Raw genomic sequence first — 16,266 nt, forward strand, 5'->3', positions numbered from 1 at the left:
TTTTTTGTAAAACAAATATTATTGTTATTCCCTGAAAAATGATATTTTATAATATTTATTACTTACTTATTACTCAGTTTTTGAGTAAATTCAAACAACTGAGTATTTAGAATAATAAAATTATACCCAGCATGACTGAACCACTAAAAGTTCCACTTCCTAAATGTAAACAAAATTCACGTGTTGTAAGCCGGCGCGACTGACTGCATTACGGTATAAAACTTTGCATAATTTTAATTTATCACTGTACTTTATTACTGTGGTTAATCATAATTTATTATCCAATTTATTTAAATTATATTTTGTCAATATTTGCTGAAATTTCAGTTAATTTTTGACGTTATAGAAGCTAATTGCAGATTTAAATATTCGACTAACTTGAGTATAAAGATACAGTTTATCCGAATATTAAATTAGGACTGAATCTTAAGCATACTTTTTGTATTATAAATAACTGGTATTATTCATATGATGAAGTGAGTTATATTTTTGCGACTAATTTGTCAACAAGGTTTTTCAGTATTGTTATCATTAAATCTTAAATTGAGTCTTTTTTTTTTTAAATTTTTAAACACATTTTGATATTAGATTGATCAAGGAATTAAAATATTTTTAAGTAATGATATACTTAATAAATTTTTCACACTATATAATCATGAAAGTCAAATGTCTCTCAAATCTGAAAACGAAAAAAAAGAGAACCTTTAAAAAACTAGCTTTTATGACCTACCATAGCCGATTACCTATTTTACGTGAGTATCACAGAATAAAAAATGCGAATAAATATGCTTTTTGCAGTTTGTTAAAAATTCAAAAAATACTATGTTTACCAAAAAAAAGCTCTGTAATATAAGTTACAAAAATTAAAGGCACTGTTTTAAGAGTGAAAGAAGTTATTAAATTTTCTAAGTAAGCTGCACAAGTAAAAAGTGCCATCTTTTCTATTCATGTTTTTAATTGATATATTTGTTCTTTTAATGATTTTTACTTGATAGCAAATTGAAATACTTGGAAACTGTTATTATGCCAGAAGTTTCTCTCTTTCACTTACTGTAAAAGTTCCAAAAAATTCTTTAACATTATGAAAAATATTATGCCATTGAATATAACCTCAGCAATCATGTCCATTATTCTGATTCTCACTTTTCTATTAGTTATAGAAGTACTAAAATTGGGGAAAGTGCAGAATCGTCCACTGCTTGGCACGTTTTTAAGAATTGCACATACTCGGTATCATGTACACATCGACCTATTTTCACTTAAAAAACAATCCCAGAATTACACAAAAATGGCGTTGCACATTCCCTTGACTTTCTCCATGTACACATCGACCTATTTTCACTTAAAAAGTCAAAGAAGATTGACAAAAGTCCTATTCTTCTTACTCTTGTAAAAAAGCACCAAACAAACGCCAATAAAATAAGTGGGCAATTCTGCATTTTAGCCCTAAGATTATAGCTTTAATATTTTTATAAATAAAATGCACTTGTGAAAGAGACCTATGTAAGATTTTACATCCTGGAAAAATTTATAATATTTTTCCTTAGTGCCATTTAACCATTTGTCAAACTGTTCTTAAGCATTATGTCATAAAACTAGAAATAAATAAATAATATATTATGTCAAAAAATTAAAAATAAATACATAATCACATGTGGCTTTTAATTGTAAGACATTGTGACTTAATGTTTACTGTGCATTTAAAATGTGTGTAAAAATAAAGTACCTTTTCCATTACACTACAGTAATTCATTCATGGTAATGAGTACAAAGAAATGCCATGAATGTTTCTTTGTTATGCATTTATGCATAATATTTATTGTAAAATCCACAACATGGCTGATGCTTAACATTGCTTCATTTTGAAAAAAACAAATTTTGGATTTTGGCATTGGTTTCAATTCTCAATTCAAATATTTTATTTGCATGAAACAGAATGTGGCATGCTCAATATATGATGAGAAATAAACATGTAAAAGTGTTCAAAAGAATACAAAATGAAAATTAGGAAATAAAACAAAATTAGTTTTTATAATACAGTATGCTGGAAAAAATGTTAATATTTTATGATAGTTCACATTCCCACCAAAACACTGCAAAAAAGTGTGAATGAGACTATGCATCTTGTCACTAAAAAATATTTATGTGGCTACCCACAGTGTTACCAAAAAGTAATTATGTGGCAGCCCAAATATGTGTGTAACACAAGTGGATTTGGACTTTTGAAAATCAGCAGTCATTTTTCTGATTAACATTTTTTTTTTCCACTAAGTGCATTGGTTTTGTCCCATGTGAACTTTTTTTTTTTCACTAATGAACATGTGAACATTTTGTAATAGAACTATGAAGTTTGTCCTCTTTTACTTTCATTATACTGGAGTGCATGTTAAGATTTCAGCTATTCTTAGGAAGTTTGGGATCATGACTGGTACGCAATCCCAAGGTTGTATGCGATGCTGAGTTTGTGTGTTTCTCTGATATAATTTGTTAATGGCAGTAGATCACTAGGGAGAACATTCTTCAATAGGAAAAATATTTTTAAAAAATCGGTGACACTGGATACATCATTGAAATAGCTACAAAGATACCCAAATGTATTATGAGTTTCAGTGCTCTTCAAAGTCACCAATAAGTTTTGACTTTTCAGTAGGTGTAAGGATAATCAGAAGGTACCAACATTATTTAATATGCTAAAGTTAGATCAAGACCATAGCAGTTTTGCATTATATTTCCCAGGGAGCACAAACACTTTCATAATATTGGCAGTGTTTCAGGATGTGCAAAATATGTTTTATAAATTTTTCTGATTGATTGCAATATTTTAATAATCTGGCCAAAGAAGAGAAAATTCATTTTCATTCAGACACTCGTGTTACAGAACACAAATTCAAGTCAGGAAAAGGTCATTACTAATGAATATTGGTTTCATGAACAGGCTTTTAACTTTTTCCCATTAAAATAGTTCAGTTGTCATCACTGGATAAATTATATTTTCTTGCAGCTAGTCACATTCACCAAAAATCTGTCTGATTAGTTTATAATTTAAATTTCAGGCTTGTTTTCATGTTGTTTAAAAGTTTTAGTTTATAATTTAAATTCCAAGCTTGTTTTCATGTTGTTTAAAAGTTTTAGTTTATAATTCAAATTCCAGGCTTGTTTTCATGTTGTTTAAAAGTTTTATTTCATAATTTTTCCCTCTCTCTTTCTTTTTTTTAAATTAAGGGTCTTGTAATTCTGTATTTGTTACTTTTTTCGTTTTTCTATTTAAATGACAATATTACTTAGGAATTTTGCTCCTTAAAGAAAGGAGATCATCATTATCTCTTAAAATATATAGAAATCTTTTAAATTAAAAATTAATTGTAAAATTGAATTTTTACCATTTTAAATTTTAATTAATGCACTTCTTTTAATCTGTTTCTATTATTTAATTATAATAAATAAATGATAACCTTATAAAATTATTTAATTGTGTGTATTAAATGAATACTATTTTCTCCCCCAGAATTTCTGTAAAATGATTCTGAAAATATGACTAAAATCATCAAGCTAAATTGGAAGTGTTTCGTGAAGCAGTTTCAAAGATATTTCACTATGGAGAAGAGTCAGGTATTAAATTTTTTAGCAGGAGAAAGGAATGCTCCCAATGAAATCTTACGTACCATTGAAAAAAGAAATCCTGCCACAGGTAGAGCTTCTGCCCAAGGATGGTATCTTATGTAGTATTAATAAATTGAAGATGGAAAACTAAAGTTTTATGTATAAGATTGAGTTATTTTGTTAGTTATTTAAATGACATTAATTTTATTTTTATTATTTTTCAATTTTTTTTACATAAAATTTTCTGAAATTTAGAACTGTTTTTAGTACTCCATTATTATAACAGCTGTAGTTATTTAAATGGGGCCAAGATCCTTCTTGCTAATGGATTATGCCAAAGCAACAACCCTACTCAGAGCTGTCGTCATGACAAGCAGATTATAAGTGGACCATTGGCCATTTGACAGTTTGTGAAATCTGAGTTAGGTTATCACTTTGGCACAGTCCGCTAATGAGAGCAGTTCTTGTTTATATGATGAGGGCCACAGTAATAAGAAAATTATATTTTTATGAGATTTATGACTAAATGATAAAATATTAACGATCTTTCCATGATGGGAAAATAGCTTTTCGTAGAGAGGCGTATGTGCCAGTGTTCCTTGCTGGCTATTTTTAAATATGTGTAGTCAGGAAAATGAAGTAAATTAGTAAATAAAGTAGTCAGGAAATTGAAGTAAGTGCTGTTAGTAATAAGCTTGTAAAGTATATCATTCTATTTCATTCTTTTTCCTTAATTGAAATAACTAGCTTAAGAGGTGTGTTCTTTGTAACTTCTTATGCTTAAAATAAATTTTAATGCAGTGAATACGAGTTAATAATAAAATAATGTTTTCTGACTGCACTTTTATCTATGAAAACATATTTAATATCATTAATTCATTTTATTTATCATAAAATTATCAAATTGACTCGTATATATTTCTCAAGATGATTGTTCAGTACATATTGTCTTATAATTGAAAAGATTCAAAAAAAAATTTTTTTAAGATTAAGTCAATAAAATAACTTTTTGAATAAAAATAAAAATGTAAATACAATGATCAGTTCTCATAACTGTATACTGGAAGGCAAAAGTATATTTACAGTTGCTGCAATGAGAAAAATAGTTTTTTAAGCATTCAAAACATCTCCAATAATTTGCTGAAGTCTCTGTTGTTTGTTTCATATGATATGAGGTATATTTCCCACATTATGATACAAAATAAAACTCAGGTCAAGTTTACTATCATGTCAAAAAAAAAAAAAAAAAAACTTCCAGATAAGTTTCATATATCCTGCATTTTAGGCACAACCTTAAAAATTAAGCTACCAATACTTCATCTGCAGGAGGGAGGGATAGAAAACTACAAACATTCATGCCGTCTCTGAATTTGAGCCTGAGCTCAATAATATGGCAGCTAGCTCTAATAGGGTGGGTTGTATGTAAAAGGTTCCACAATTTTTGGTTTACTGCTCTGATTAATAATGAGTAGCCTTTTAAATCAAAGTTGCAAAGTCAAACCCTATTTTTGTGAGAGTGTCATGGCATAAAGGTGTCAGTATCTGTATAAAGATTGCACCTACTGATCCTGTATAGTTATTGTTGCTCCTGGATGGGTGATGGTATTTGTAATTTGAAATGGATATCATAACATAGATACTATTATTCGAAACACTCATAACCATTCAGTGATCCCTACTTGAGATTAGCTAGCCTTAAACCTAACATTAAACCTCTCAATCTCAATATATTTTTTAAATGCTTGTTGAGAGCTCGTTTTGACTGAAATCAGTGAGTGATTTTGCTTACATGAAACACAATGCCATACATAAATTTTGCATACTTGAAAACTGGTCAGATTAATGTTTTCATAAAAAAATTATATTTTAACAACCTCTAAATACTTACATTGTATTTGCCAGCCCTTAAAATTATATATGACAAAATTTTTTTAAATATTAATGGTATCTGTTTTTGAATTATTTCAAAACAAATGTATTCATAACTTTAATTTTGAATACCAGTGTTTTTTTAAGTTTGCTTCAGATTTTCAAATCTGTCAGGATGGCTCTCTTTGCATTATAAAAAAAAATTCTGTTTATGGCATATCTTCTTTCCTGCAACAGTAAATTTTTCTGTTAATATTATTATTTTTAGAAATTCATATTCCATCATTTTAATATATACATGCCAAATTCTCTGCTGTTTGCCAGCTAGTTATTTTCATTAAATGCACTAAATAGATTATATACAATTGTTTTGTCTGTGAAGTTTATAAATTGGGTAATACTGGATTATGAATTCCTTAAAAATTGAATTATCATTAACCTTAACAATCATTAAAATCTATTGTATGATTAACTGGCCATGTATGGTTAATAGAAAGGAAGATGTCCTCTTGACTCAACTGAGAATTGGCCATTGTCTCCTGACCCATGAGTATCTTCTGAAGGGAGAAGAGAATCCCAGCTGCCCAAACTGCAACGCAGATCTGACAGTTCATCATATCTTGGTGGAATGCCAGAGTTTTAATTATTTTCGCCAAAAACATTTTAATAGTTCAGAACTGGACTTAAAAAATTTAATTGGAAAAGCACATCATCGTAATTTGTTTCTGTTTTTAAAAGATATTGGCTTTTATAATAGATTTTAACCTGTTTTTTTGAGCTCTTACCATAGATTGTAATCTGTCTCTTACCTAAGCTGGAAGTTTTTACAAATGACTAATTGCATTGTTACCATTTGTCTGGCGCAGATAACCTTGACAGGTTTTGTGCCAAATTACAATAATCCAATAATCCAATCCTATTGTATGATTACTTCGCTTTGAGTTGTATTTTGTATTGAACACATTGGACTTTCCTTCTCTGTAAATGCTAAAGGATTTTCTTACCTTCATTTCTTAGCTAAGAATTTCATCTGATAACTGAAAATAATGCAGTGATGCTTGCAAAATTTGCTTTTTGTGTGTGTTTGTTTATGATTGGCATTTATATTTCAAGATAATATTTTTTGCTTTGTAGGTTCTTTTATGTTCAATTTACAGTGTTCCAGTCAAGCAGATGTTAACTCTGCTGTCAAAAGTGCTAAAGAAGCTTTCAGTATCTGGTCAAAACGCAGTCCACGTGAAAGAGGACAAGTTTTATTGGCAGCTGCAAATAGAATACGGGTATTGTTTATTTTCCCATAATGTTTTTTAAGTAAGTTAGTATGTAATGATGTATATTATACCAAAAAAAAAAAAAAAACTTGCCATCTTCATGAAATGAAAGTTTTTTGTTTGTACAACAAATAGATATGTGCAATATCTAAATTATTACATAGAGGAGAAATTATGTATTTTATTGAGCTTAATAGCTGAAAGAGAATCTAGAGTTTGTTATAGCTTTAATTAAGTAATAAATCTCTCTTTTTTTCCCTTATAGAATAAGAGAAAGAGTTATTTTCATATAAATGAAATGCAATTAAACTTTAAAAATCAACAAGCCTCAAATTTCTTGTGAAATTTTAGAAAAGTTGTCAATAAAATGTTTTCTTATGATAATATGAAATGTTTTCATATGATATAATGAGGTTGAAGATGATGAATATTCTGATCAATCTGCGAGTTCGAAAACTGAAGCAAACATTCAGAAAATTTATGAAATTGTGTAGAAAGACTGATGTCTGAGCTTTCAGATGATTGCTGACATGGTGAACATGTTGGTCTACAGTGATGAACAGCTAGCAATAGACAATCTAATCTGGGTGTGCTGTGGAAGAGTAACTGAATGAATCACCTTTTCTTTTCAAAGGATGAGAAGCTGTTTACAGCTCAAGAGAGAATATTTTGAGAAAATATAATGGAAATTACTTTGGTATTTATTTTTTTAATAATTTTCAAGACTTTTCAGAATGTAAGCATATAATATCTATATTGATTACTTTCAAGAGAATTAGCTTAAATAACGGCAAAGCTTCTTTTTCTTTCACAATGAACATGTAAAAGATATTAAAATTAAATAAAGGAGGATATTTAAAAGTTCCCTAGCACTTTTACCCTTTTTAAAAAAAAAAAAAAAAAAAAAAAAATCTTTGCAACCTTCTTTGCATACAAAACTTCAGAATAGTTTTGGCAGACCACAAAATATAATTATTTGGAATGGGTAATAAACTCTCCAATTTATGATTTGGTTAGTACTTAGAAATATAGTAATTTATTTACAAGTTGAAAATATCTAAGGAAACATTATGATGATGCAGTCTCAAAAGTAATTTTGTTGTTCAAGTTTATGATTACTATGATAACTTCTAGTGTAGTTTAGTAGTTGTCATAACTGTAATCATTATATACTGATAAAAAGAGTTGTTTTTGGAATCTCTTAAAAGTACCATGAGGAGTTACAGCAACATATTCAGACTCACCTCAGAAATGTAGTTGAACGTAAGCAACAAAGACACCAAAGTTGTACTTTTCAAAAAAAAAAAAAAAAAAAAAGAGAGAAAAGAAAAGAAAAAAGAAAAAAAAAAATTTTTTTTTCCTTATTAAATTGTACCTCCTTCATTTAAAAAACTATGCCTATAGTTATTTAATAGTTCTTTTTAAAAAAAGTGTCTTTGTCACTGTCATTTCTTTTAAGCCATTCCTATTGCTTTTCCATATGCATAATTTATGATTAATAAACATGGGATAAAGTTTGTCTATTATTTTCTAACATATACTAAATGGAATTCTGAAATCTTTTGTGCAAACGTAAATTATTGCTCTAATTTCACCATGGTTTTTTTTTTTAAGTTTAAATACATGCTGTTCATTTTGCTTAAAATATGCATTTATAAGAAACTTAAAACTCTTAATGCAAATTCCGTACACCATCGCTTCTTCGGAAATTTAAATCTGAACTTTTATTTTATAATTTGAATTTAGAAAAATAGTTTAGTTCTTTAAATCAAGTCAATAACAGCTTTATTTTTACCCAAAATTACAGTCTCGGCTAGATGAAATAGCTTATGCAGAAGTGCAAGACACTGGAAAGCCTATATGGGAAGCCAGAATCGATATTTCTGAATGTGCCAACACTATAGAATATTTCGGTGGCATCGCAGCAACAATAAGTGGTAATTTTCTTGTTATTTTAGTTTTTATTGTTGCAAAGCTTAGCTTATTTTAAAATGTTCAGTTAAAAGTGAAATCTGATTTATTTTATGGCCTTAATTGTTTTAGAAAATGTAGCTTAAAGATGTTCAAGTTCAGCATTTTCTAGGCTACAACTGTATTCTATTACATATCATAAATTAGATTATTTTTACCTATTCATAAAAATTTAATGCTTTCTTCTATGATTTTGACAAAAACAGCTTTTGATTTATTATTGGGCTTCATATATATGTCTAAATATGGTAAATTATAAAAGCTGCCTGTGATGTAGTACAGTTTGCTTTTCTATTTATATATTTCTGTAAACTTAAAATTTTGAACATTAATTTGAATGCAGTCAAAATCGTTAATCCGGACTTTGTAGATCCTTTACATATTAGTAAATATATATCGGAAATTCTATTTGACATAATCGAATGTTCAAGCTTACTTTTATAAAATTGCTCTAACAGTCTGCAAAAAATAATAAGCCGGATCCAACTTGAAGATTAAGGAACAACGCAATCTACAACATTAACTGAATTAGATAATTTTAGCTTAGCTTATACCGTCCATTATACATTAAACGTGCATGCGTAAACGTATTATGCGCATGTGCACACGCATATTCGCAGCCTTAAAGGTTTTACGCGCACACGTAAATGCCTATGCACATGCGTCAACGTGACGCATGCGCAGAAAGTTTGTAGCTTTGAGGTTCGAATTATAGATCATTCCGGATTATGCGTGTCCGAATTAACGACTTTTGACAGTAATTATATTTGAGATAATTTGATAATTATGTCATTTGATTTTACACATGAAACTAAAATTTGATTTATATTAAAAGTTATGGCTTATTAATCTGTTTTGTATTTTTTTATATATTTATTCACAAGACAGGCTTCCCACTCACCTAGGAAATCCCGAAAATTATGGAAAATGGTCGGTTAAAGTCTGGAACTTCTTCCAAAAAGTCGGAAGTTAAAAAAAAAATATTACTGGTCAATTCTCTCAAATAGTTTTAAGCAACAACCTATCAATGAAAACTGCATGTCTTAAAAAGAAAGCAAATAGAAAGCTACTATAATCTTTTTCTTGCAAGAAGTATTTAACTTAGCTTAAATTTGAAATAAAGTTATCAATCTATAGCTCCTCCACCTGTCAGTAAGCTGTTTTTCATTCCTTTCTTTAGAAATATAATACTGGGGAACAGCAGTTTGATTGTCTAAGATCTGTTGCTTGGTTTTGACCAACTTTTGACCTCTGAATATAGAATGTTTGGATCATCAGGTTTCAGGTCAGATCTCGGCAGCCAGTTTGACTGCATCCAATGCTTCTCACCAGCTTTGCTATCCCACATGTGCAAAAAAACAGGAATACTTGGTATATCCATTTTGCTGACCAATAAACCATTTTACGGTCAACACAAATGACCCATTGGTGCATGAGATATTGCAACAAATCAGTGACTCTCTTTATATCTTCTTATTATTTTCACAAGCAAACTGAATAACCTATTAAAGACTGGAGCGAATAAATTTCCATTGTGGAGGAGAATACACTTCAAGCTCCACTTTGAACTATAGATGAATAATTGCCATTCTAAATCTTCTTCATTGGGGTCAGTTCCATATTCACCAGAATCGTTTCTGTATTTTCAAAGAAGTTAATTCTTTGAAAAGTGGCACTGGGGGTTCAGCTGGAGTGAGGCGCTGGGCAGTAATGATGGTAAACTAGGATACTCTATTTTACGGTTGTTTTCCTTGTTATATCCTGATGCTTTCACTATACAAAAGTAACAATCGTTTGAATGATCTTTATGCTCTTTCCAAATCATAGGTATACCAAATGGAAATCTAGGATGTGTTATTTTCATCCACATCCATAAACTCTTGCAGATTTTGTGAGGGACTGATGATCTATCTTGATTGCCAACTTTCACTTTAAAATAAGCTTGTCTGACAAATATACTGTGTGTCATTTGACTAGGAATGGTATAACTGCCACATATATAATAAAATGAGTCAGGACTGTTTAAGCATTTATAACGCAAACTAGTAGAGGCAGATGTAAGGAAAGGTTTCAGTTCATATATAAATAAAAACTAAATACTGCTAAACTTGCTTACAAACAAGAACTTGAATTCTATATCAGAATGCACTTGCCTATATCAGCGAGCCACATGATGTCTCACTGCAGTATCTAATGTGTAATGCAACTAATCTAGACATGTATGCACTTGTTGCTAGTCTCCTACAGCATTGTTCACCCAGCACCAGTCAGAGGGTTTATATCAGCCAATACTCAGCTCGTCAGTCAACTCTGCCACGGAGAGAGGTCATATTCACGTAAGATGTAGAGAAGAGACCTGATGTTGTAGAAGAAAACTAAAGTTTAGAAATCAGCATGCCTATTTAACTCTAAACTAGCTCAATCAAACTCAACAGAAATTTTGTTACAAATTGTTCCCTGGTCTAATTGTTCCATTACCTCTCTCTTTGGATATGTAACTGCTCTTTGAAAATAAATATTACAGTTTAAAAGTCACTATACCAAATAATTGTATGTTATAATAAATAACTTTATTAATTAAAAAAATTTCAATTTAATATTAAAATACAGTAGTAATATTTATTATGAATGATGTACTGTTGTCATGAATTTTTGGCTAATCTTTGGAATATGGTAACAGATAGTTTGGTGACATTTTGATAAGGCGATAAAGGTTACTAGCTAGGACTTTAGCAGCGTACATGGATAAAGTCAAGAGTGTGCGCAATGCCATTTTTGTGCAATTCTGGGATGTTTTTTTAAGTGAAAATAAGTCGACATGTACATGGATAATACGGTGTATGTGCAGTTCTTAAAAATGCGGCAAGCAGTGGGCGATTCTGCACTTTCTCCCAATTTCGAACCTAATCTTCATCATGATTAAGCACTTTTGTTCCATAAAAGTTCTAGCATAAGCGTAATTCGGCTAGCAGATTGTTGGAAAAAAATGTTGAGTTGAAAAAGAAACATGCCTTTACGTCGTGAGAACAAAATGGCGTCCAAACAAAAACTAGCAGGTTGCTGTAGCAGGGTTGGTCGCCAAATTTTCACCAAAAAATCGCCAAGTTACCATAATCCAAAGATAAACCGAATTTTTTTTTAAGTATGGAATTTAATATTTCTTTTTAAAAACCTCACCTTTCTTTTAATGTATGAGATACATGTTTATTATGTACACTTCATTCGTATCATAATAATGAGGAAAATATAAATTTTATAACATTCTTTATTATTTTATTATATTTGTCTAAAGTGATTAAAATTATTAATTACTCATTTAATTTGATAATTAGTTCATTATGCCGTGTCAGGGAAAATATTTCATTTGATCATTGAAAATCGGGAAAACTGAAAGTTGATTTTCAGTGATAACTTCACAAAATGACTACTTTTATAAACTTTTGTTTAATTTTTTTATATTTTCTTTAATTTATATATTATATTGTAAATTTAAAGGAAATCACCATGAATTATCTGATGGTAATTTTGCAATAATAAAACGAGAACCTCTTGGTGTTGTTGGTGGTATTGGAGCATGGAATTACCCTTTTCAAAACATGTCATGGAAAATAGCTCCTGCATTAATTTGTGGAAATACCTTCATTTATAAGCCTTCTGAATTCACTCCAGTGACATCAGTTCTTTTAGCAGAAATTTTCACAGAAGTTGGATTACCCCCTGGAGTTGTAAATGTTATCCAAGTGAGTTTGTATTTCTTTTTAAAATTTTCATCATTCTTCTCATACATGCTTGTACTGTTTCTTCAATAACTGAATATGATAGTCAAAGATGAATTAATTGTCTTAAAATGAGTCAAGACTTTTTCATCTCATTATTTTGATTTATAATAATACCACGTAATATTTCAATGTCTCTAGCTTGGGGGATTTTGGAAGCATTATTTGATTTAGATACAAAATCAGTTGTTCAATTAATCAAATCACTGTCATATTTAGTAAAAATGGCTGGTAGTTAAATTTAATCAAAATGAAATATCTTCATTCTGATGTTTAATAAAAAGAACTAAACCCTTTTTAATGTACTGGTTTAAATATAAGGAATTGTTTACAGTTTCCTGAAAAAGATATTTCCTACTTCATCTATGCCATGCCATTACATTATGTTTCTTACAAATGCTTTGTTAGGCTTCAACCTGAAGTACATAGAGACAGAGTTAGGAAATGTTGAATGATAATATTTGGTACCACCACTGAGATCAGGATCAAAAATAAAATCATATTTATTATCTGTGATCAGTTTTTGTCTATTCTGTAATGGGAATAGGTGCTTATAAATTTTAAGGTAATTTATTTCCTCTTGATTTATTATTATTATTATTATTTTGTATTCTGGAGCTGTTTATCAATTTGATGATTTAAGTCCAAATCCCTAACTTGATGAGATTCGATTTTCATATTTTTAGTTTTCTATGAATGTTTGGTTTCTTAGCAAACTTTCTCATTTGATTTGCTTGCATTTCAATTTGATTCAATTGATCAAATTGCATTTCAATTTCATTCAAATTGATCTCAATTTGATTTCTCATTTCTATGATTTGCTTGTATTTTTTAGGATCCTTTTCCCAAAATTTTGATTTATATCAAAATGTTTGGGCTGTTCATAATATTTTGGAATACGATGAACATGGTTTTAATGATTATTTTTTTTTTATTCTTTAAATGTAGTAGTTTGCTGACATCATATGTTACCACACAATTATTTTGGCAACATATTGCTTAGCTTGATGAATACTTTTTCATGAGTTTTTAGTGGAAGCGTGGATGATTTAAAAGTGTGCATATACTTTGGTACATATACTTTGGTTCAATAACATTTAAAACATTTCATTTAAATAGGTGTACTCATGTAAAATTCTCATGTTTTTAAAAACCTATGAGTATATTGCATCACTACTGTAATTTCTGATGTAGAGTTGAATTTAAATTAATTAAAATGGTAAATAAAGTATTGATATTAAACTAAAGAACATCACTGCAATATTTGAGAACAAATTACCTATGTGATGCTTTTATGGCCATAAATTTAAATTAGGTGAACAAATTTCTTTGCTGAATTAGCAAGAATTCTATTGCAATTTGTAAGCAAAATGGCTTATTATAATGTTCATGAAATAATTTCCATGAACACTTTAGTGACTTTTTTTATTGCATTTTATTTCTACATCATTGTTAAAGTGGATAATTTAATTCACAGAATCCTTCGCCTAAATTTGCTTCAATAAAATATTTGAGTCACTTTTAATGCTTTTAATTCAGTTTATATTTTACATGTAGGGTGGTTCAGAAACTGGGGAATTCATTTGCCAACATCCGGAAGTTTCTAAAGTAACTTTCACAGGCAGTGTTAGCACTGGGAAAAAAATAATGAAATCCTGTGCAGATACTGTGAAAAAGGTCACATTGGAACTTGGTGGAAAATCAGCACTTATAGTGTTTTCTGACTGTGATATAAAAAGTGCAATCAAAGCAACTTTGTTGGGGAATTTTCTCACTCAAGGTGAGGTGAGTACAATTTGTTTATTTGTGTTCTGTTCCCTAATTCTGTATTAATTAATATTATTAGCATTCATTTAAGCCATATGATAATGCAGCTAAGTTGTGATATGTTTAAAGATTAGATTCAGAAATTGAACCCTTCGCACTTCAGTGGGACTTTTAGTTACCATTTAGTGCATTAATCCATTGTGATAAGAGTTACTTTTAGAGTGCAAAGGTGAAATTAAGAATTAGTTCACAAATCAAAAGTGCAGTTTTTCATTTATAAAGTAGTTTGTCAGCTACTAAAAGCATACTTCCATACATTGTAATACACAACATTAAATTTCATTTGTATTTCATTATTTTGGTATTTAAAATTTAATTTTTTGAAATGAAATGGCATCCATTCTGTTGTGAGCATTTTTTAAATCCAAATGAAATTACAAGAACTTTAAATAATTTTTATAAACATTTGTTATAAACATTGTCCTAGCATGGTTACAGTTTGTTTTATTTTATTTATTTCTTTTTTATGTCAAGTTTTCTAACTTGAGACTTCAAGTTTTCTAACTTAATTTGTGTAACTTCATATACATAACTTGATCCCATTATAATGTACAAAGAAGTCCATTCATGGATCCTTTTAAAAAATTCTAATTATTTTTCTACATTTAACATATATCTGCTGTCTGTCAATTTCATTTCATACTTGTCTGGTGTGTTTAGTTACATATACTAGGTAATAGTAATATGTAAGTGATGCTTTTAGTTTTTATTAATGTTTTCTGGAATAAAATATTTAAGATGTCAATAATTTTAATACTAACTGTTCATGAATATGACAAACTCATTTTGTCATCAAAATGAATTCTTGAGGTTATGTTTTTACATGTCTGATTGATATTTTACAGTTCAATTTAAATTTTATAAACATATATATACATATATACATAGAGAGAGAGAAAGTAAAAAATTTAAAAGCTATTTTACAAAAGACCGAAAAAACTGAAATAAAATACCAATAAATTTCAAAATATCCTATAAATATACAAAATAAAAATTAAAGACATGTGAAATTAAAAACCTGTATATTATAGAAACCTGAAAATATATACCAAAACCAGAAAAATAAATAAAGAAGAGGAACTCAATTAAATTTGATGTAGCATTATCAAGAGGAGGATACATCAGACACACTGGAAACCATTGCCTGTCTGTAAGTCAATATCAGCTGATGAACTTTTCTAAAGTTTTTTAATTAGAAACACTTCATCTAAAAATTTTTTTGAAGTCCTCCTCGACATCAGGTAAATCCAATGTCAAATCAAGTAAAAGAATAAAATTAGACTTTTTCACTGAATTAAAAATTGAAATAAAAAATAAACCAAGAACATGAATAAAACTTATTTAGAGGATGAAGTAGCAATCTGTTAGTGAAAAAATAGTAAACACAGCCAATTTGGAGAAACTTCCAAATTTGAATAAAATAAATAGTTAATCAATTTTTATACTATACAGTACAAATTCTGTAATCCGGATTCGTCAGGACTTCGGCGATTCCAGATTAGGGGTTTTTCCGGATTATAGATCATCAATTTAAATCTGGTAAGATGGCATGCAGAAATTATACAATTAAAAATGTGAAACCGTAATTTATGAAATAAAGAGCAATTATGATCTAAAGGGTATCAAAATTTACAAAAACAAAAAGCATAATATGTATTTGTTTACTTTATTAAACATTTCTTTCAATGTAAGTTGCTTCGTTTTTTGTGCTAATACTTTCTCTTTAATTCTATAAACAGACATAATTTCTTGTTCAGTTACAAAGTTCCACTGTTCAAGTCCTGTAATCACTATGTCGAGAATACCCACTAACTTGTCGATTGAAATTTTTTCGTTTTCAATAATTTCTCTGTCACTTTCTTCACTATGGGAAGTGTACATGAGTAAACACATGCGCGCATTCTTAAACGCTTTAGTCGCATGCGTAAACGCATTACGTGCATGCGTAAGTT

At 29.1% G+C, this 16,266-nt stretch overlaps 1 protein-coding gene across 1 annotated transcript in view; it reads left to right on the plus strand.

Annotated features, from left to right (window-relative positions):
• The first annotated feature begins 86 nt into the window (after positions 1-86).
• LOC118198540 (4-trimethylaminobutyraldehyde dehydrogenase-like) overlaps positions 87-16,266 on the plus strand; it is a 28,881-nt gene continuing 12,701 nt past the window's right edge. Inside the window, exons 1-6 of the mRNA XM_035370239.2 lie at positions 87-213; positions 3,506-3,688; positions 6,604-6,749; positions 8,548-8,677; positions 12,207-12,451; positions 14,045-14,272. Of these exons, the coding sequence (XP_035226130.1) occupies positions 3,532-3,688; positions 6,604-6,749; positions 8,548-8,677; positions 12,207-12,451; positions 14,045-14,272 (906 nt within the window). The 5' untranslated portion in view covers positions 87-213; positions 3,506-3,531. The remainder of the gene's footprint in view (positions 214-3,505; positions 3,689-6,603; positions 6,750-8,547; positions 8,678-12,206; positions 12,452-14,044; positions 14,273-16,266) is intronic.

The sequence above is a fragment of the Stegodyphus dumicola genome, chromosome 9 (genome assembly GCF_044657685.1).
Source record: "Stegodyphus dumicola isolate Sdum_Otavi_A_Nest chromosome 9, ASM4465768v1".
NCBI lineage: Eukaryota > Metazoa > Arthropoda > Arachnida > Araneae > Eresidae > Stegodyphus > Stegodyphus dumicola.